Source organism: Chrysemys picta, chromosome 13, assembly GCF_011386835.1.
Source record: "Chrysemys picta bellii isolate R12L10 chromosome 13, ASM1138683v2, whole genome shotgun sequence".
In the NCBI taxonomy this organism is placed as follows: Eukaryota; Metazoa; Chordata; order Testudines; family Emydidae; genus Chrysemys; species Chrysemys picta.
The window spans coordinates 5,867,352-5,888,179 of record NC_088803.1 but is presented as its reverse complement, the minus strand read 5'-3'; the positions used below and the strand labels follow the sequence as shown (position 1 = coordinate 5,888,179).

The 20,828-nt window shown below is 66.0% G+C and overlaps 1 protein-coding gene across 2 annotated transcripts; it reads right to left on the bottom strand.

Annotated features, from left to right (window-relative positions):
• Positions 1-176: 176 nt before the first annotated feature.
• On the bottom strand, positions 177-20,162 carry RNF31 (ring finger protein 31). Of its 2 annotated transcripts, none has more exons than XM_065565326.1 (20): positions 20,004-20,162; positions 17,849-18,054; positions 16,928-17,074; positions 14,708-14,863; positions 14,328-14,381; positions 14,117-14,183; positions 13,580-13,763; positions 10,800-11,130; positions 10,467-10,694; positions 9,839-10,093; positions 9,215-9,397; positions 8,736-8,960; positions 7,038-7,211; positions 6,465-6,563; positions 5,981-6,070; positions 5,647-5,761; positions 4,618-4,736; positions 2,534-2,647; positions 1,345-1,402; positions 177-292 (listed from the first exon to the last, which is right to left on the bottom strand). In XM_065565326.1, the coding sequence occupies exons 2-20, from the start codon at positions 18,044-18,046 to the stop codon at positions 192-194; spliced, it is 2,898 nt and encodes a 965-aa protein (XP_065421398.1). In that variant the 5' UTR covers positions 18,047-18,054; positions 20,004-20,162; the 3' UTR covers positions 177-191. The 2 variants fall into 2 exon arrangements, with proteins under 2 accessions (XP_065421398.1, XP_065421399.1); XM_065565327.1 differs by lacking the exon at positions 20,004-20,162 and adding an exon at positions 19,624-19,645.
• Positions 20,163-20,828: the final 666 nt, after the last annotated feature.

Genomic DNA, 20,828 nt, shown 5'->3' with positions numbered 1-20,828 from the left:
TGTCCCCCCAGATCTCCCAACGACCCCCGCCCCACGCATCCCCCCAGCCTCCGATTCACCAGCCCCCCACATCCCTAGTCCTTCTAATTTCCCAAGCCCCCCAGCCTCCCTGACCCCTCAATCTCCCACATAACGCCCCTCCACTCCAGTCCTCCTGACCACCCCAATGCCCCACAGCCCCCCCCCCCCACTTACTCGCAGAGGCCGGCGTAGCCGGGGGGCGTCTCCTTCCCGCAGGCCTCGTCCCGCAGCCTGGCCAGGATCTCCTTCTGCTCCATCACGCGGCAGCCACCTGGCAGGCACGGCATGATGGGTAACGCCAGCACCCCGGCTATCCACAATCCGCTGCCCGGGGAGGGGCCAATCTCACCTGGTCACCCCTAATCCCCTGCCCAGGGGTCGATCCCCGCCCAGTTACCCATAATCCCCTGCTGGGGGGGGGGGATTGCCAGGTTACCCACAATCCCCTGCTCAGGGGCCGGTCTCTGCCCAGTTACCCACAATCCCTTGCCCGGTGTGACAAAGTGAGAATGTTCTTAATGTTCTCTCTGAATACTGTGTGAGTGCCTCAGTTTCCCCTAGGCAGTTCTTAAGGATCTAGGTGGGGGGATCAGGGGTGTGATTGGTGCAGAGCTCTAGAGGGCAGGTGTGATGGTGTCTGCACAGCGAATGGCCGACGCCCTGTCTCCTGGCAACCAATGGCCTGGGCCCTCCCCTGCAAGGTGCCAAGTGAAGGTGCTGGAGAACAAAGGGCTCAGGTGACCTAGCCCGGAAAGAGACAAAGGCAGGGGAGGGGCTGGAGAGTTTCAGGCCTCGGCTACACTCGCAGATTCACAACGCTGCGGGGCAGCACTGTGAAGCGCGAGTGTAGTCGCAGCGCTGCAAGTACTCCCCCTCTCCTTTACAGCGCTGCACTCTGCGCTCGGGGGGGGGGGGGTTTCACACCCCTGAGCGCAGCAAGTTGCAGTGCTGTGAATTGCCAGTGTAGCCAAGGCCTCAGTTTGGAGCTGGCTGATAGTCACGTCTGACTGCGGAGTCGGGGGGCAGGGCCCTCTGGCCCCCCCAGGACCCCACCCGGGTGGACTCGCTGTGGGAAGCGCACGGTGGGGCAGGGGATGCTGGATGCTCCGGGGTCAGACCCAGGAAGGTGAAGCCGTGTGAGCGTCTGGCCCTGGAGACAGTTGGCTCCGAGAGAGGAGGCTCCCCCCGATTCCTGCCTGGCTTCGTGGGGAGCAGCTCCAGAGCATCGCCCAGGGACACCCGGTTACCCACAATCTCCTGCCCAGGGGCCGATCTCCGCCCATTTACCTGACTGCCCGGTTACCCACAATCCCCTGCTCTCACCTCCAGGCGCTGGCCGGGTCCCAGTGGGGGGCTCTGTGTTGAAGACAACGCCGTTATCCTGGGGGGGGTGTCAAGAGTGAGACCCACGGTTGCCCCCCAATGGTCAGGCCCCTGCTCCCCCAACCCCCTGCTCCCCCCCCCAATCACCCCTGCCCCTGGATCCCCCCCAGTCACCCCCGGCACTGTCTCCCCAACACCCCTCAGGGCCCATCGCCCCGGATTCCCCCCAGTCATCCCCAGCCCAGGCTCCCCAACGGCCCTCAGGGCCCATCCCCTTGCCCCCAGATCCCCCCAGTCACCCCCAGCCCAGGCTCCCCAATGCCCCTCAGGGCCCATTCCCCTGCCCCTGGATCCCCCCCACTCACCCCCAGCCCTGTCTCCCCAACACCCCTCAGGGCCCATCCCCCTGCCCCCGGATCCCCCCCACTTACCCCCAGCCCTGTCTCCCCAACACCCCTCAGGGCCCATCCCCCTGGATCCCCCCAGTCACCCCCAGCCCTGTCTCCCCAACACCCCTCAGAGCCCATCCCCCTGGATCCCCCCAGTCACCCCCAGCCCTGTCTCCCCAACGCCCCTCAGGGCCCATCCCCCTGCCCCTGGATCCCCCCCACTTACCCCCCAGCCCTGTCTCCCCAACACCCCTCAGGGCCCATCCCCCTGGATCCCCCCAGTCACCCCCAGCCCTGTCTCCCCAACGCCCCTCTGGGCCCATCCCCCTGCCCCCCGGATCCCCGCCACTCACCCCCAGCCCTGTCTCCCCAACGCCCCTCAGGGCCCATCCCCCTGCCCCCGGATCCCCCCCACTCATCCCCAGCCCTGTCTCCCCAACGCCCCTCAGGGCCCATCCCCCTGCCCCTGGATCCCCCCCACTCACCCCCAGCCCTGTCTCCCCAACACCCCTCAGGGCCCATCCCCCTGGATCCCCCCAGTCACCCCCAGCCCTGTCTCCCCAACACCCCTCAGGGCCCATCCCCCTGGATCCCCCCAGTCACCCCCAGCCCTGTCTCCCCAACACCCCTCAGGGCCCATCCCCCTGGATCCCCCCAGTCACCCCCAGCCCTGTCTCCCCAACACCCCTCAGGGCCCATCCCCCTGCCTCCGGATCCCCGCCACTCACCCCCAGCCCTGTCTCCCCAACGCCCCTCAGGGCCCATCCCCCTGCCCCCGGATCCCCCCCGCACCCTCTGACCTGCAGGAGGTGCTGCAGCCGCTCCACGTCCCAGTCACGCAGGTAGAAGAGGCAGTCGCGGGGGTGGTGCCCGTGCAGGGACTGGCGAACCGGGCACGAGGGCACCGTGCATTTCTGGGGGGGAGAGGAGAGACACCGCTACACAACAGCACAACCCCCGTTCCCCCCGCATCCCCACACCCAACGACCAACCCCCATCCCTGGCCAAAACCCAGCAACAACCCAACACCCCACCCAATAACCCTACCACACAAACCTATTCCCCCCCCACTGTTGTACTCAAAGTACTATACAGGATCTTTTCAGGGGGATTAAGGCAAAACGCCACATTTCTTAGTAATACAGGAATCAATTAATACTCTATGATATGCACATGAGATATCTATAGCACAGTCATGCATTCACACACACACACACACACACACACACACACTCTCTCTCTCCGTCTTGCTGTTGTTACCAACGAGTTGCTCCATTAACTGCACTGGCCAGGTGAGTTAGATGGGGGAGGGGGTGGAGCCGGGCTTCTCCCGATCCGGATTGATGCTCCGATGGTGACAAGACGAGACCCGGGGTCCTCTGCAAGACACCTCACTTTTATAGCAGCTTTCCTCTTATGCAAATCTAGACCAGATTCAAAATCTGTGTCTGCGTCCGCCGGTCTGCGTCCGCCGGTCTTTGTGCTGCTCTTCTCTAGGTGTTGTCCCAGTGCTGCTCCAAGAGGGGTTTTCTGAAGCAGGTGCTCGCTTGTAATCCCGGAGGCCGTCAATATGTCCGCTCTTCTTTACTGGGCCCACCTGAGGACTTGGATTGTCCTTTGCTCTGGCTCCCAGCCCTCTCCAACTGTTGTAGGTGTCCGGAGGTGGGGGTCTTCCAAGCCTCACTCATTCACACCTCATTCAGTCAATGGGGCAATTGATTACCGAGTGGGGGAAGAGCTTATTCTACTTCTAGCAAAAAGGCCCACGTTTCTTTTACTTTAACTAGACTAGCCTTTGGGGCTAGAACATTTGATACAAAGTTTTCTACCAATTTTCTATACAGGATCTAATCCAAAGTTGTATGAAAATAGAGAGGCACAAGGCCAAGTCATATGAAATACAAAATAACATCATGCAAGATGCAATGTCATAAAGATTTATAGAGATAAATACAGAGATTTTCTCTACACCCCAACCCTCTGACAGCCCAACCCAACCCGCCACAACACCACAATCCCCGACAGCGCCACACCCAACCCAACACCCACATCCGACAACCCCCCACCACACCACATCCCCAATCCCCACCCAACACCAGCAACCAACCCAACACCCCCTAACAACCCTACCCCCATTCCCCACCCAATACCTACAATAAAACCCAACAATCTACAACACAAACCCCAACTCCTGCACAACCTCCGACACCCCCACACCCAACAGCCAACCCAATACCCACAACCGACAACCCCACACCACAACCCCCATCCCCACCCAACACCCAGCAACCAACCCAACACCCCCTAACAACCCTACCCCCATTCCCCACCCAATACCTACAATAAACCCAACAATCTACAACACAAACCCCAACTCTTGCACAACCTCCGACACCCCCACACCCAACAACTAACCCAACACCCTGACAACCACCCCACCTAACAATCCTACAACAAAAGCTCCTTCCCCCCCCCACAACCCCTGACAATCCCACACCCAGCAACCAACCCAAAACCCACACCCGACAACCCTGCACCACACCACAACTCCCAACCCCACCCAACACCCAGCAACCAAGCCAACACCCCTAACAACCCTACAATACTACCCCATTCCCTATCCAACACCTACCAACAAACCCAACACCCCCACAGCAACCCACCCAACAACCCTACAACACAACCTCTGTGTCCCCCCACAACCCCTGAGAGCCCCACAACAGCCGCGCTGACAACCCCACACCACAACCCCTGTCCCCCCCCAACACCACACCCAACAGAACACACCACCTGATAACCCCACAATACAACACCCAACAATCCCACAACAAACCCACCCCCCCCCCGCAACAATCCCACAACACAGCCCCCCCGGCCCCCTTACGTTCTTGGTGTGGAAGGCCCCGTAGCAGCCGCTGCAGAAGTGGTGCCGGCACTGGGAGCACTGGAAGTGCATGCAGCCTCCCCGGGCCAGCGCGTATGGGAACTTGCACTTGGGGCAGGCTGGTGAGAGAGAGGTGGGGGGGAGTCAACAGGGGGGCAGGAGCCACCCCACAACCCAGCAGCCCCTGGGGGGGGGACACTGGGAGAGGGGGCCAAGGAGTAGGGGGGCTTGGAGTGTGTGCGGAGCGACGGGGGGGCTCACCGATCCCGTTCTCCTGCAAGTACAGCGCCAGCCCCTGCACCTGGTACTGAGGGTCGGGTTGGGGGGGATGGGGGGCTGTAGGGGGGAACGGTGGGGCTCACCGATTACATTCCCCTGCAGGTACAGCGCCAGCCCCTGCGCCTGGTACTGGGGGGCGGGTTGGGGGGCTGTGGGGGGGAATAGGGGTGGCTCACCGATTCCGTTCTCCTGCAGGTACAGTGCCAGCCCCTGCGCGTGGTACTGGGGGGCTGTGGGGCGGAAGAGGGGGGGCTCACCGTTTCCATTCTCCTGCAGGTACACCGCCAGCCCCTGCGCCTGGTACTGGGGGGCAGGTTGTGGGGATGGGGGGCTGTGGGGGGGAACAGGGGGGGCTCACCGATTCCATTCTCCTGCAGGTACACTGCCAGCCCCTGCGCCTGGTACTGGGGGGCGGGTTGGGGGGCTGTGGGGGGGAATAGGGGTGGCTCACCGATTCCGTTCTCCTGCAGGTACAGTGCCAGCCCCTGCGCGTGGTACTGGGGGGCTGTGGGAATGGGGGGCTGTGGGGCGGAACAGGGGGGGCTCACCGTTTCCATTCTCCTGCAGGTACACTGCCAACCCCTGTGCGTGGTACTGGGGGGTGGGTTGGGGGGATGGGAGGCTGTGGGGGGGAGCAGGGGGAGCTCACCGATTCCATTCTCCTGCAGGTACACCGCCAGCCTCTGTGCGTGGTACTGGGGGGTGGGTTGGGGGGATGGGGGGCTGTGGGGGGGAGCAGGGGGAGCTCACCGATTCCATTCTCCTGCAGGTACACCGCCAGCCCCTGTGCCTGGTACTGGGGGTCGTTGGTTCTCTTCCACTCCTGGAACTCCTGGCAAGACAGGCCCTGGTGCTGCGGCTCCCACTGCGGGGGGAGATGTGGGGGTCAGCATGGCCTCATCCCCCCCCGCCACCCACACAGCCCCCCCGGTCCTCCATGCCCAGCCCCCACACACACTCTGCCTAGCCGGACCCCGCCAGAGCCTGCGGAACTACCCGACACTGGAGCTTCTGCCTCTTGTCCTTGTCCCCCACTTCTCAAGGCCCCGCCCCCTCCCCTCCAGCCCCCCCAGCCTCCCCTCACCGCACGCTTGCAGTGGACGCAGAAGCTCTGGTTGCACTGGGGACACTGGGCGGCCGCCTGCTCCGACTCGTAGATGAACCCGAACGAGCACTGGAGAGGGAAAGGGGGGGTGAGAGAGAGAGGGAGGCCCTCCGAGAGACCCCCACAGCCCCCCCGAGAAACCACCACAGTCTCCCCCCAGAGACTCCCCCCTCAGATGCCCCCCAAGAGACCCCCACAGGCCCCCGCCAATGACCCCTCCCCTGTCACACACCTCCTCTTCCCCCCCACCAAACCCCCCTGCCCTGTGCGCCCCACCCCGTCCCCTGGGATTCTGGCCCCGCCCCCAGCCCCAACCCTTGTCCACTGGCCCCGCCCCCTGAGTTCTGGCCCCATCCTGGCACTGAGACCCCGCCCCCAGCATTCTGGCCCCGCCCTGGCACTCTGACCCCCCCCAGCATTCTGGCTTGGCCCCGCCCCTGGCCCTGGGGCCCCACCCACTCACGTGGGTGCACCACTGGAACTTGGGGTCCCGCATGAGCTCACGCTCCGTCAGCTTCTTGCTGAACAGTTCGTAGATCTCGGGGTCCAGGCACTCGCGGAGCTGGGGGAGGAAGGGGAGGGGTGAGCAGGGGCTTCTGGAGCTCCCCTGCCTTTTTGGGGTGCCCCACCCCTGAGGCTGGGTGCAGGGGGCTCCCAGGCATGGGATGGGGTGCTCACCCCTGGGAGTGTGTGGGGATGGGGCGCAGGGTCACCCCAATACCTGGGCATGAGGGCCACAGCTGTGGGGGTTCAGGGGAACTGGGGGTGGGAGTGGGCTTTGGGGTCTCCCAGAACCTGCATGTCCACTGGATTTGGGGGGGTTGGGCATTTGGAGTGCTCAGGGGAGTTCAGGGGTTTGGGGGGCTCCGGGGAGCTGGATGTCCAGCATGGAGAAGTAGGTTGGGTTGGGGGCTTGGGGGAATTTCAGGGAGGTTCGGGGAGGCCTCAGGGGATTGGGGGGACTCAGAGAGGGTATAGGGGCCCCTGGGAGGTTTGGGGGTCCCCAGGAGATTGCGGGGGCTCTTGGGCCCCGTACCTGGATGTCCAGCGTGGAGAAGTAGCCCAGCAGTTCGGCCTCGTCGCTCAGGTCGGGCGCGTCGCAGGCCGGACACACCAGGTCCGTGATGTGTTTCTCCTTCACAGCGATGGTGAAGTGCTGGGCGAAGCAATCGGGACAGATGGTGCATTCGCAGGACGTCAGCGACTGCATCTGGGGAGGACGCGGCTCAGACGGGGCCGGGAATTGGCCAGCTGTTGGGGGGGATGTGTCTGGGGGGGGACGCGGCTCAGACGGGGCCGGGAATTGGCCAGCTGTGGGGGGGATGTGTCTGGGGGGGACGCGGCTCAGACGGGGCCGGGAATTGGCCAGCTGTTGGGGGGATGTGTCTGGGGAGGACGCGGCTCAGACGGGGCTGGGAATTGGCCAGCTGCGGGGGGGATGTGTCTGGGGGGGACGCGGCTCAGACGGGGCTGGGAATTGGCCAGCTGTTGGGGGGATGTGTCTGGGGGGGGGACGCGGCTCAGACGGGGCCGGGAATTGGCCAGCTGCGGGGGGGATGTGTCTGGGGAGGACGCGGCTCAGACGGGGCTGGGAATTGGCCAGCTGTTGGGGGGGATGTGTCTGGGGGGGACGCGGCTCAGACGGGGCCGGGAATTGGCCAGCTGTGGGGGGGATGTGTCTGGGGGGGACGCGGCTCAGACGGGGCCGGGAATTGGCCTGTCGGGGAAGACGCATCTCGGGGGGACACACGGGAGGGACACAGAGGGAGGGATGTCTGCTGGGTGGACGTATCTTGGGGGGACCCACCAGGCTCATGAAAGGGGGACGCTCCCGGCCGGCGGAGGGGAGGGGGATGCGACTGGTTGGCGGAGGAAGGATGGGACAAGCCTGGCTGGGGGTCCCGCCAGGGGCGGCTCTATGTATTTTGCTGCCCCAAGCACGGCAGTCAGGGGGCTTTTGGCGGCAATTCGGCGGCGGGAACGCCGCAGGTGTGGGACCGGAGACAGGCCCAGCCAGCACAGGGGGGTGCAGTGCCCGGCGGGGGTAGAGTGCGGTGGGGTGTCGTTTCTGGCCAGCAGGGGGTGGCAGTGCCCGGCGGGGGGGGGTCGTGCCTGGCCGGCAGGGTTGGCAGTGCCCGGCGGGGGTAGGGTGGGGTGTCGTTTCTGGCCAGCAGGGGGTGGCAGTGCCCGGCGGGGGGATCGTGCCCGGCCGGCAGGGTTGGCAGTGTCCGGTGGGGGGATTGTGCCCGGCCAGCAGGGGGGTGCAGTGCCCGGCGGGGGTAGGGTGGGGTGGGGTGTCGCTTCTGCCCAGCAGGGGGTGGCCGTACCCAGCGGGGGGATCGTGCCCAGCCGGCAGGGGGGTGCAGTGCCCGGCGGGGGGATCGTGCCTGGCCAGTAGGGTTGGCCGTGCCCGGCGGGGGGATCGTGCCTGGCCAGTAGGGTTGGCCGTGCCCGGCGGGGGGATCATTCCCAGCCAGCAGGGGGGTACAGTGCCCGGCGGGGGTGGGGTGGGGGTTGTGCCCGGCCGGCAGGGGGTGGCAGTGCCCGGCGGGGGGATCGTGCCCGGCCGGCAGGGGGGTGCAGTGCCCGGTGGGGGGATCGTGCCTGGCCAGCAGGGTTGGCAGTGCCCGGCGGGAGTGGGGTGGGGGGTCGTGCCCGGCCGGCAGGGGGTGGCAGTGCCCGGCGGGGAGATCGTGCCCGGCCGGCAGGGGGGTGCAGTGCCCGGCGGGGGTACCTGGTTGCGGGGAAACGCCCAGCCGCACACAGCGCACTCCCAGTTGAGCAGGCGTTTGATGAAGTCGCGGTCGGGGGAGGCCCGCACGGCGTCTACGATGTCGGCCAAGGCCGCCGGCCTCCCCCGGTTCTCCACCACCTCCTGCTCCCGCACCAGCGACAGAACCAGTTCCGCCCGCCCCCAGCTGGGCAGCGCCAGCGAGGCCAGCAGCCGCCGCAGCAGTGCCTGAGGGGAGAGGGTGTCAGCACCCCTGGGTCCCCCCACACCCCACAGTTCTCCCCGCCCGCAGCCCCCATGGCCCCTTGGTTCCCCCCTGCCTGCATCCCCCCCCGCATCTCCCATGGGCCCCCCATGCCCCCTGGTTCCCCCCCACCTGCATCCCCCATGGCCCCCCATGCCCCCTGGTTCCCCCCTTGCTCCCACCCCCAGACTTTCCCCAGATCCCCCCCCCCCCCGATCTCCCCACCCCCGGCTCTGACCTGCCGGTCGGGCGCATGGAAGTCGATCTCGGGCTCGGCCGGCTCCCACATGCGCCGGTGGAATGGCTCCAGCTGGAGGCGCTGCAGCTCCGTCAGGGCCCCCCACAGGTCGCCCCCGTTCTGGTAGAGCGCCTGCAGCACTGGCCCCCGCTCCCCGAACCCCAGCGCCGCCAGCTCCCGCACCTGCAGGGGGGAGAGATGGGACCCTGCCCAACCATCCCCGCCCCTCCCAGGCCCTGCCCCTCCCCACAAGCCATGCCCCTCCCAGGACCTGTCCCTCCCAATGAGCCCCTCCTCTCCTCCATAAGCCCCTTCCAGGCCCTACCCCTCTCCATAAGCCCCGCCCCTCCCCACAAGCCGCACAGCTCCCAGGCCCCACCCCTCAAGCCCTCCCCTTCCCCTGCCTCAGAACCCTTTACCCCTCCTAGTCCCCACCCTTCACCTCCTCAGGTCCTGCCCCTCCCCAGGCCCTTCCCTGCCCCACAAGCCCGGCCTCTCCCCTCCCATCCAAGCCCCTCCCCACCCCACCCCTCCCCAGGCCCCACCCTGCCCCACAAGCTCTGCCCCTCCACTCCCATCCAAGCCCCTCCCCCCACAATTCCCGCCCCTTGGCCCTGCCCCCACCTTGCTGCGCCGGGCGCTCAGGCAGCGGCTCACGGCCTCGTCCACGTCGCCCTGGCTCTGGGTCCAGGCGGCGCGAGCCTCCTGCTGGGTGATGGCGCCCAGCTCGGCGCCTGCCCCCTGCTCCGTGGCCTGTTCCACCACCGCGTCCAGCACCGCGGGCAGCTCCGAGCGTAGCCAGGGCAGGGGCAGCTCTGTTCCTGAGTACCGCAGCGCCGCCCCCACTTCCTCTGGGGGCACGCCTGCCAGCTCCGCCTCCTGGGGAGAGGCTAGGGTTAGAGAGAGTTCCGCCTCCTCTTCAGGGAGAGGGCGGGGTTAAAGGGAGCCCCACCTCCTCTTCTGGGAGAGGGCAGGGTTAGAGAGAGCCCCACCTCCTGGGGAGGGTGGGGTTAGAAAGAGCTCCGCCTCCTCGTCTGGAAGAGGGCAGTGTTAGGAGTTATCCTGCTGGCTCCGCCCCAGTGATGGAAAGTAAAGAGTCTGGTTGGCCTGTGCAGAAGAGGGGCGGGGCCTGCATGGGAGACGGGTACAGGAGGGGGAGGAGCTTCAAGGGGATTCAGGGAGCAGGTAGGGTCTACAGATGTTTTTCAAGGGCAGGGGGAGGGGCCTCGGGAAAGGGGGAGGAGCCTCTCACCCGGATCATGGCCACCAGCTTCATCCCGTCCTCTCGCAGCTTCTCCTGCCGCCGACGCTCCACCTCCTCTGGTGAGAGGGGGTGGGGCTTGCCCGGACGCCGGGGTCCCTTCTCTTCCTGGGGGGGGCCCCCAAGCTGGCTGGTCCTGTTGCAAACCTCACACACACGCCCAGGCAGCTGGTTCCAGAAGGTGCAGTGTTCACACTTCCAGCCTGGGGCCCCCTTGGCCTGCGGGGAGCGAGGGGTTAACGGAGGTCGGGAGTGAGGGGCACCGGGGGGGAGGCCGGGCCCAGCAGGGAAGCGGGTCAGGAGTGAGGGGCGCCGCCCCCTTACCTGCATGGGCATGGGGGGGCCATCCGGGGGATGCTGGGGGTCAGAGGCGCCGGGCCGGCCGGCCAGCCGGGGGCGCTCACACACGGCGCACAGCACGGTGGGGCCAGGGTTAAGGAAGGTGCAAGTCTGGCAGGCCCAGCCCCCCCGGAGGGGGTCCCCATCAGGTGGGGGGTTGGGGGGCGTGGGGCAGCCCCGGGGCCGGTCACACCCCACGCACAGCACGGCCCGTGCCTCGTTGGGGGCACGGCAGGCGGCACAGCGCCAGGGCAGGCGCGGCTTGGGGGGCAGGGCCGGGCGGACGACTGGGGGCTCCGACGGCACCATGGACAGGCTGGGGGAGAGAGAAGGGGGTGAGAGAGACGGGCGGGGCCCCCCAAATCCCCACAGACCTCCCCATGCCCCCACCCTGCGCCCCAGATCCCCATAGCTCCCCCAGTCCTGCACCCCAATCTCATACCTCCCCACACCCCCACCCTGCACCCCCAAATCCCCACTCCTCCCCACACCCACACCCTGCACCCCCAGAGCCCCCACCCTGCCCCCAAATCCTCACAGCCCCCTCACCCCTATCCTGCACCCCAGATCCTCACAGCCCCCCATTCCTGCACCCCCATCCTCACAGTCCCCACTGCCCCCACCCTGCACCCCCAAATCCCCACACCCCCACCCTGCATCCCCAGAGCCCCCATCTTGCCCCCCAAATCCCCACAGACCTCCCCATGCCCCCACCCTGTGCCCCAGATCCCCACAACTCCCCTTCTTGCACCCCAATCCTCACAGCCCCCCACTGCCCCCACCCTGCCCCCCAAAGCCCCCATCCTGCCCCCAAATCCCCAGAGCCCCCCACACCCCCACCCTCCCCCCCAGAGCCCCCATCCTGCCCCCCAAATCCCCACTCCTCCCCACACCCCCACCCTGCACCCCCATATTCCCACAGACCCCCACACCCCAATACATCCCCTGTACCCCCAAATTCCCTCTCAGGCCCCTACATCCCCTGTGACCCCCCTCCCCTCCCCTCCCCACGGCCCGTGCCCCGCCCCCTTGTGAGCCCGCCTCCCCTCCCCCACCTCTGCTCCCCCCTGGCCCGGCCCAAACAGGGACCCATAATGCTCTGGGGCAACTGTCGCCCTCTCCTGGCAACCGAATGGAATGTCCCAGAATCCTCTGGGGTTTTAAAGGGCCAGGAGCCCTGGAAATGGGATTGGGGGGTTGGGGGTCAGAACAGTCTGGGGGTCCCCAATACCTGGGGCTGGGGGACCAGGCAGGGGCTTTCCAAAACCTGGGCCGGGGTGACTGAGAGGCCAGGCAGGGGGACCCCAACACCTGGGGAAGGGGGGATTGGGGTCAGGCAGAGGATCCCCAATACCTAGAGGTGGGGGATCAGGCAGGGGAACCCCAACACCTGGGGGATGGGGGATTGGGGTCAGGCAGAGGATCCCCAATACCTAGAGGTGGGGGATCAGGCAGGGGGACCCCAACACCTGGGGGAAGGGGGGATTGGGGCCAGGCAGGGGGTCCCCCAAACGAGGGGGCCTGTTGTCTGAATGGGGCCGTACTCCGCGAGCGAGCGGGTTCCCCTCACTGACTTGCTGTGTTGGGGTGTGGGCAGCTGGGTGATCCCCCTGAGAGCCAGGTCCCCCCTGTGATGCACCTGTTGGCCCCCAAGAATTTGGGCTTTTATTTAAAAAAGCCAGCGCGGAAAACTGCTGCCCATGATCGAGCCACCAATTCGGGGGGCGGGGGGGGGCATTTTCTTCATTTTAGTCATTAATATTCAAGCCTGGGTTTTAGAATGTACATTTTTCATTTTTATTTTCAATTGAATCTTTTCTGGTAGTGAATTTTGAATCAAATTCGTTCACTTGGCGTTTTATTTGCCAGGAAATTTGCGTTTCGTTTTTTATTTCACCCGCTGTTCTTTCTCACGGTCATTCGTGTATTTGATAATTGTCTCTCTTAACGAGAGAGAAAACCAGGAAAATCAGCGACCGTGTTGGAAATGGAAAACTTCCCCTTGATTAGCTGCTGGGATCTGTTCTGCATCAGACGCACGTCGCTTTATGGCAAAGCTGTTATGAAACAGTTGTCAAAAATCGACAGCTTTTATTTTGATTGGAAATTGAATTTTTAATTTCACTTGATTTCTTTTTGAATTGCAATTCACCTGATCTCGGGGGGGGGGGGGCGTTACTAAACAAAGAAGAAAAAACATCGAAAGCATCGGAAATGTCCTGCTTCAGGTCCAGCTCTCACTGATTTGGGGGATTTTCCTGAGTATTGGGGCAAAGCCGTGATTTTTAGTTTTAGTTTCCATTTATTTATTTTTGTATTCCCTCGGACTGCAGTTTGACTGTAATTTGTTAATTTTGCAGTCTGGGAGTTAAAGGGAGAAGAAATCGCATTCGGAACGTAAAGTTTAATGAGCCAGTTCATTTGAATCACCGTTTCGGCTCAGGAATTACGGCCAGTTCAGTAGGAAACTTCTTTTTTTTTTTTTTTTTTTACATTTCTTTATTTTTATTTCAAATGTAATTTTCAATGTTTCAATTCATTTGTAATCATAATTCATGTATTGCCTGGGGGTAGAATAGGGTTCAGGAGGGACCCAAGTCCTGGGGGGGGATCAGGGGGTCCCCATTATCGGGGGCTCAGGGGTCACAGAGGGGGCCCCTTCTATGGGGGCAGAACAGGGTTCAGGGGGTCCTTGTATCCTGGGGGGCTCAGGGTGGGGGGCTCCAATACCTGGGGGCAGGGTGGCTCAGGGGGATCCCCGTTACCTCTGTGCAGGGGGCCCAGCCCCCAAGCCCAGTTCCCCCACGGACAGGCGCCGGTGCTGGGCCCGGGCTGGGTGTTTGTGGAAGAGACGGTCGCATTCGGGGCAGAGACTCTGGTTGCATTCAGGGCAGAGCAGGGACGCTGGCTCCATCCCACACAGCAGGCAGGTGGCCGGGGGGGCTGGCCCTGGGGGGTGGGAGAGAGGGATCACCCCACAGCCCAGCCCCCCCATGTCCTCCAGCCAGTGGTCCCCCACTCCCAGTCCCCACTGCCCTGCCCCACAGCCAGAACCCCCTCTGTGCCCCACAGCACCCCCACTCCCCAGCCCCACAGTGCCCCCGCCCTCTCCCCACAGCGTCCCCCAGCCGGTGCTCCTCTGCTCCCAGTCCCCACCGCCCTGCCCCACAGCACCCCCGACAGCCAGAGCCACCTCCATGCCCCACAGCACCCCCACTCCCCAGGCCCATGGCTCCCCCCGTGCTCTCCTCACAGACAGAGCTCCCTGTGCCCTACTCCCCATGGCGCCCCGTGGCACGTACCCGTCTGGGGCAAGGCTCCGGGGGGCGCCGTGTCATGGACGGGCACCGAGTCCGGGATGAGGGTCACCTGGAAGAGATGAAGAGGTGACAGGCCCAGCCGAACCCCTCGATCCACCCGACCGCCCAGCCCTACGCCTCATCCCAGCCCTACCTCTCCCAACCCTGCCCCTGCCCTCCACCCCCAGATCCCCTCCCACTTGCCCCTCCTCACCTCCTGCCCCCCCTGCAGCATTCCCTGCAGGATATCGGGGTTCGGGTGATTGTTCTGAAATGGAAACGACACAATGAGACTCAGCCCCCACCCCGCTCCTTGCCCTACGGTGCCCCCTGCCCAGCCCCCACCCCACCCCGCTCCCTGCCCCACAGGACCTCCTGTTCAGCCCCCACCCTGCCCCACAGCACCCCCTGCTCAGCCCCCTACCCTGCCCCCACCCTGCTCCCTTCCCCACAGCACCTCCTGCTCAGCCCCCACCCTGCCCCACAGCACCCCCTGCTCAGCCCCCTACCCTGTCCCCACCCTGCTCCCTTCCCCACAGCACCTCCTGCTCAGCCCTACCCGTCCAGCCCCCCCCGTCCCCCGGCGCCCCCTACCGAGAGCAGCATGTTGAGCTCGGCCCTCAGCAGCACCACGTCCACGGTGACGGAGGCCACGCGCCGGGCGTCCGGCTCCTCCAGCCCCTCGGCAAAACTCAGCCCGTCCGGCTGCTGCTCCGTGTAGCCGTAGAGACGGAGCACGTCCCGCCCGCCCTGCGAGGAGCCGCGTTAGAACCAGGGCTGGGGGGGATCGGGGGGCTGGGGTGTAACTAGGGTGTCGGTAACTGGGGGGCTGGGAGGTTGGGGGGGCGGGGATGTCTAACTGGGGGTTTGGGAGATTTGGGGGGGATGGGGGTGTCGGTAATTGGAGGGCAGGGAGGTTGAGGGGGCGGGAGTTGTTGGTAACTGGGGGGCTGGGAGGTTGGTACCTTCGGGGCTGGGAGGTCAGGGGACGGGGGTGTCAGTAACTGGGGGTTTGGGAGATTTGGGGGAATGGGGGTTTCAGTACCTTTGGGGCTGGGAGGTTGGTGGATGGGGGTGTCAGTAACTGGAGGGCAGGGAGGTTGAGGGGGCGGGGATGTCGGTACCTTTGGGGCTGGGAGGTCGGGGGATGGGGGTGTCAGTAACTGGGGGTTTGGGAGATTTGGGGGGGACGGGAGTGTCGGTACCTTTGGGGCTGGGAGGTTGGTGGATGGGGGTGTCAGTAACTGGGGGTTTGGGAGATTTGGGGGGGACGGGAGTGTCGGTACCTTCGGGGCTGGGAGGCTCAGGGGACGGGGGTGTCAGTAACTGGGGGGCTGGGAGGACGGGGGTGTCGGTACCTTCGGGACTGGGAAATATGGGGGGAGGGGGGCTGGGATGTAACTAGACCAGGGGTGGGCAAACTTTTTGCCCGAGGGCCACATTGGGGTTGCAAAACGGTATGGAGGGCTGGGTAGGGAAGGCTGTGCCCCCCCTAAACAGCCTGGCCCCCGCCCCCTATGTGCCCCCTCCCACTTCCCGGCCCCTGACTGCCCCCCTCAGAACTCCTGACCCATCCAACCCCCCTGCTCCTTGACCCCTGCCCCCCCCCTTCCCGGGACCCCCCTGCCCCTAACCACCCCCCGGGACCTCCCACCCCTAACGGCCCCCTGGCACCCCCCCAGCTCCTTTGGGAATGTGGCCCTGCGAACACGGCGGAGGACTCAGAAAGAGCAGGGGCAGCCGCACAGCCAGAGAGAGGGGGCGGTTTCCCCTTCAAAGCACCGCTTCTCTCCACCCGGCTGCGCGGCCGCCCGGTGTCCTCCTGCGTCCTCCCGCCACGTTCCCTGCGCTCCCACCACCTGCACCCCCCGCCTGCTCCCCGGAGGCTGCGGGTGAGCCTCCCTCCCTGCTCACCCCACCCCCGCTGCGGGGGGCACCGGCGCTGAGCTGCCCGAGTGCCGGGGGCCGGCCAGGGCACTCTGTGTTCACCCCTGAGCCGCGCCGCCCGGCTCGAGCAGCCAGACAGCAGGGGAGGGGCCGGGCAGGACAGTCCCATGGGCCGGGTGTGGCCCGCAGCCCATAGTTTGCCCACCTCTGAACTAGGGTGTCGGTACCTGGGGGGCTGGGAGGTTGAGGGGCGGGGGTGTCAGTAAATGGGGGGCTGGGAGATTGAGGGGGCGGGGGTGTCGGTACCTGGGGGGCTGGGAGATTGAGGGGGTATCGGTAACTGGGGCGCTGGGAGATTCAGGGGGCTGGGGTGTCGGTAACTGGGGGGCTGGGAGATTAGGGGGCAGGGTGTTGGTAACTGGGGGGCTGGGAGATTCAGGGGACGGGGGTGTCGGTAACTGGGGGGCTGGGAGATTAGGGGGCAGGGTGTTGGTAACTGGGGGGCTGGGAGATTGGGGGGGGACGGTGGTGTTGGTATCGCAGGTCTGGGAGATTTGGGGTTGGGGGTTCGGGCTTTCACTTGTATGGTGTCGACCCTGCTGCAGAATATGGGGTTATTGGATATTGGCGTACAGGGAGTGAGTGGGGTTCAGGAGCTGGGGGGATTCCGCAGACCAGAACGCGTATTTGGGGGTCTCACCTGGCTTCATCCATGCTGAAAAAGCCAAGTTTGTTGGGTACTGCGGTTCGGGGGGGCTGGGCAATCCTGGGGGGTTCAGTGTAGCTGGGTGATCTGGGGCCAGGGAGTCCACAGGCTGGGGGATTCGGGGGGGTCAGGGGCTGGGCGATCTGGGCCCTGGGGAGAGGGGCCGGGGGGGGGGTTCGGGGCACTGGGGGCTTAGGGAGGCCCGGGGGCCGAGGTCCCACCTGGATGGCGTCGACCGTGCTGCGGAAGACGGGGTTGTTGAACTTGACCCCGCGCCAGTAGCGGGGTTTCAGGGGGTTCAGTAGGTTGCGCCCGTATTTCTCCAGGATGTTGAGGGCTGTGGAGATGGTTCGCAGGCAGGCCGGGGGCTGGGGAGCAATGGGGGGCATGAGGGGCAGCCCAGAGCGGAGACCCTGCCCCCCTTTTCCCCCCCAACTCCCCTCCTGCCAGGAGCCCCCCATTCTGCCCCTCCGCTCCCACCCAGAGCTCCCCAATCCCTCCCCCACCCCTGACTCTGCCCCTCCCGCAGAGCCCCTCTACCCCTCCTGCCTCTGCCCCATCCCCTCTCACCCTCCCAGTCCCCCTCTTACAACCCCAACCCCCATCCCAGCCCCGCTGCTGCTGACCCCCTTCAGTGCCTTCAATGCCCCCTCCCCTCCCCAGCCCCGCCCCCCAACTCCCCCCCACCTGCCATCTGCCCCCAACGCCCGCTCCCCAGCCCCTCATTCTTGCCCCCAACTCCCCCACCTGCCATCTGCCCCCAACGCCTGCTCCCCAGGCCCGCCCCCCAACTCCCCCACCTGCCATCTGCCCCCAACACCTGCTCCCCAGCCCCTCATTCCTGTCCCCAACTTCCCCCACCTGCCATCTTCCCCCTTCCCCTCCCCAACCCCCCACTCCTGCCCCCAACTCCCCCCCACATCCGCCCCAATGGCTCCTCCCCTCCCCAGCCCCCCACTCCTCCTCCCCAAATCCCCCATGCCCCCCATTTGCCCCCCAATGCCCCCTCCCCAGCCCCCAGCCCTACCACTAACGCCCTCACCCCCCATTTGCCCCCCAACACCCCCTCCCCAGTCCCCCATTCCTGCCCTCCAACTCTCCCTCCACCTGCCCCCCATGTCCTCCCCCCAGCCCAGCACTACCTGCCCCTGCATGTTGGCACGGAGGATGCCCTGGGCGTCAATCTCCCGGTACTTGACGTGTGGGGGCAGGGGGGCCTCGACCAGCAGCTGGACAGTCTCGGGGTGCAGATCCACCGGGCTCTGGGCCAGCGCCTGCACCAACTCCTCCCGCAGCTGCAGGAACTGGGGCTCCCCGAGGGGGGGGACCGCCTGCGCCATGACCCGGCCTGGGGGAGAGCGAAGGGTTAACCTGCTGCCCCCATACCCCGATTCCTGCAGCCGGTCCCCCCGGACCTCCATATCCCCAGCCAGCCCCCACCCGTACCCTAATATCCCCAGCCAGCCCCCATACCCGATTCCCGCAACCAGCCCCCCTGGACTTCTTTATCCCCAGCCAGCCCTCACCCGTACCCAGTTTTTTCCCACCCATACCCCGATCCCTGCAACCAATCCCCCATACCCCAGTATCCCCAGCCGGTCCCCATATCCCGATCCCTGCAACCAACCCCCATACCCCGATATCCCCAGCCAGCCCTCACCTGTACCCAATATTCCCCACCCATACCCTGATCCCTGGAACCAACCCCCCATACCCCGATATCCCCAGCCGGCCCTCACCCGTACCCAGATATTCCCCACTCATACCCTGATCCCTGGAACCAAACCCCCGTACCCTGATATCCCCAGCCAGCCCTCACCCGTACCCAGATATTCCCCACTCATACCCTGATCCCTGGAACTAACCCCCGTACCCCGATATCCCCAGCCGGCCCTCACCCGTACCCAGATATTCCCCACTCATACCCTGATCCCTGGAACCAACCCCCGTACCCCGATATCCCCAGCCGGCCCTCACCCGTACCCAGATATTCCCCACCGTACCCTGATCCCTGCAACCAACCCCCCGTACCCCGATATCCCCAGCCAGCCCTCACCCGTACCCAGATATTCCCCACTCATACCCTGATCCCTGGAACCAACCCCCCATACCCCAGTATCCCCAGCCGGTCCCCATATCCCGATCACTGCAACCAACCCCCATACCCCGATATCCCCAGCCAGCCCTCACCCGTACCCAGATATTCTCCACCCATTCCCCGATTCCTGCAACCAACTCCCCGTACCCCGATATCCCCAGCCAGCCCCTGTAACTCGATTCCTGCAACCGGCCCCCTGGACCTCAGTATCCCCAGCCAGCCTTCCACTGTACCCCGATATACCCAGCCAGCCCCTGTACCCCAATTCCTGCAACCAGCCCCCTGCTGTACCCCAATATCCCCCAGCAAGCCTTCCACTATACCTAGCTATCCCCAGCCGGCCCCTGTATTTCTGCAATCGGCCCCCCCTGTACCCCGATATCCCCAGCCAGCCTCCCACTGTACCCAGACATCCCAAGCCAGCCCCCACTCATACCCCAATATCCCCCGGCCAGCCCCTCCATACCCCCCGATCCCTGCAACCAACCCCCCGTACCCAGATTCCTGCAACCAGCCCCCACCCTTAACCCGATATCCCAGCCAGCCCCCCACTGTACCCTGATATCCCGAGCCAGCCCCCACCCATACCCCAATACCCCCCAGCCAGCCCCCCACTGTACCCTGATATCCCGAGCCAGCCCCCACCCATACCCCAATACCCCCCAGCCAGCCCCCCACTGTACCCTGATATCCCGAGCCAGCCCCCACCCATACCCCAATACCCCCCAGCCAGCCCCCCACTGTACCCTGATATCCCGAACCAGCCCCCACCCATACCAGCTTCCCCGTACCCCAATCTCCCCTGGACAGACCCCGTACCCTGATCCCCCACGCCGCGCCCACAGCCCTGTACCCCGGTCCCCCATTGCCCGGGGGTCGGACCTGGCGATGCAGGGGGCGGGGGGTGCAGGGTGGGCCCCGGGGCAAGCCGGGGGGGTGCAGGGGGCAGGCGGGTGCAGGGTGAGCCGGGGGTGGGGCGGGGGCGTGAAGAGGGGGCCGGGAAAAGGGTCGGGTGGAGCAGAGGGGGCGACGGGGCTGGCGAGCCGGGGAGAGCAGAGGGATCAGCGGGGGGGGGGGGGGGGGGGCTGGGGTGGGTCGGGGGTGTAGGGAAGAGGCGGCGGGCCCTGGGGTGGGCCGGGGGGTGCAGGGGTCCGGCGGCGGGTCCGGGGGGTGTAGGAGGTCCGGCGGGGGGGTCTCACCCTGCAGCGGGCGGGGCCCGGCCGAGAACTCGCGGAAGGAGCGCGCTGGGGACGGAAGAGAAAGAGAAACAGCTGGTGGGGGGGCGACAGGGGGGCCCGCGAGCCGGTGGGGGGGCGGCAGGGGGGCAGGTCTTGCAGTTGGGGCACTGGAGGTAGCGGGGGGACCCAGGGCTGGGAAAGTGGAGCCCAAGGCTGGCAGGGGGCCCCGGGCCGCGGGGGCAGTGAGGGGCTCAGGGCCGAAAGGCTGGCGGGGGGCAGGGGACGGTAAGCGGGCAGGTCTGAGAGTGGCGGGCTGTGAGGGTCTCGGGGGGACCCCAAGGCTGGCGAAGGGGCCCCAGGGCTGGCAGGGAGGATGGGGGGGGTGGCAGGGGGACTCCAAGGCTGGCTGTGGGGACTCCCGGGGCTGGCAATGGGGGGCAGGTGCGGTAGGGAGGCAGGTCTGTGACTGGGGAACAGGGCTGGCAGTGGGGACCCCGGGAGTGGGGGCAGGGGGTGTCAATGGGACCCCAAGGCTGGCGGGGGCCGGCAGGAGAGGGTAGGGAGGCAGGGCTGGCAGTGGGGGGTGCAAGGGGGTCTCATGGGGGTCACCCCAAGGCTGGCAGGGGACGGTAGGGGGACAGGGAGTAGGGGTAGGGGCAGGAGGTCTCGGGGGACCCCAAGGCTGGTGGGGGCCGGTAGGGTACGGAGGCAGGCCGGGCGGGGGGGGCAAGGGGGTCTCATGGGGGACACCCCAAGGCTGGCAGGGGATGGTAGGGGGGCAGGGAGTGGGAGTAGGGGCAGGAGGTCTCGGGGGACCCCAAGGCTGGCGGGGGCCGGCAGGGGGCG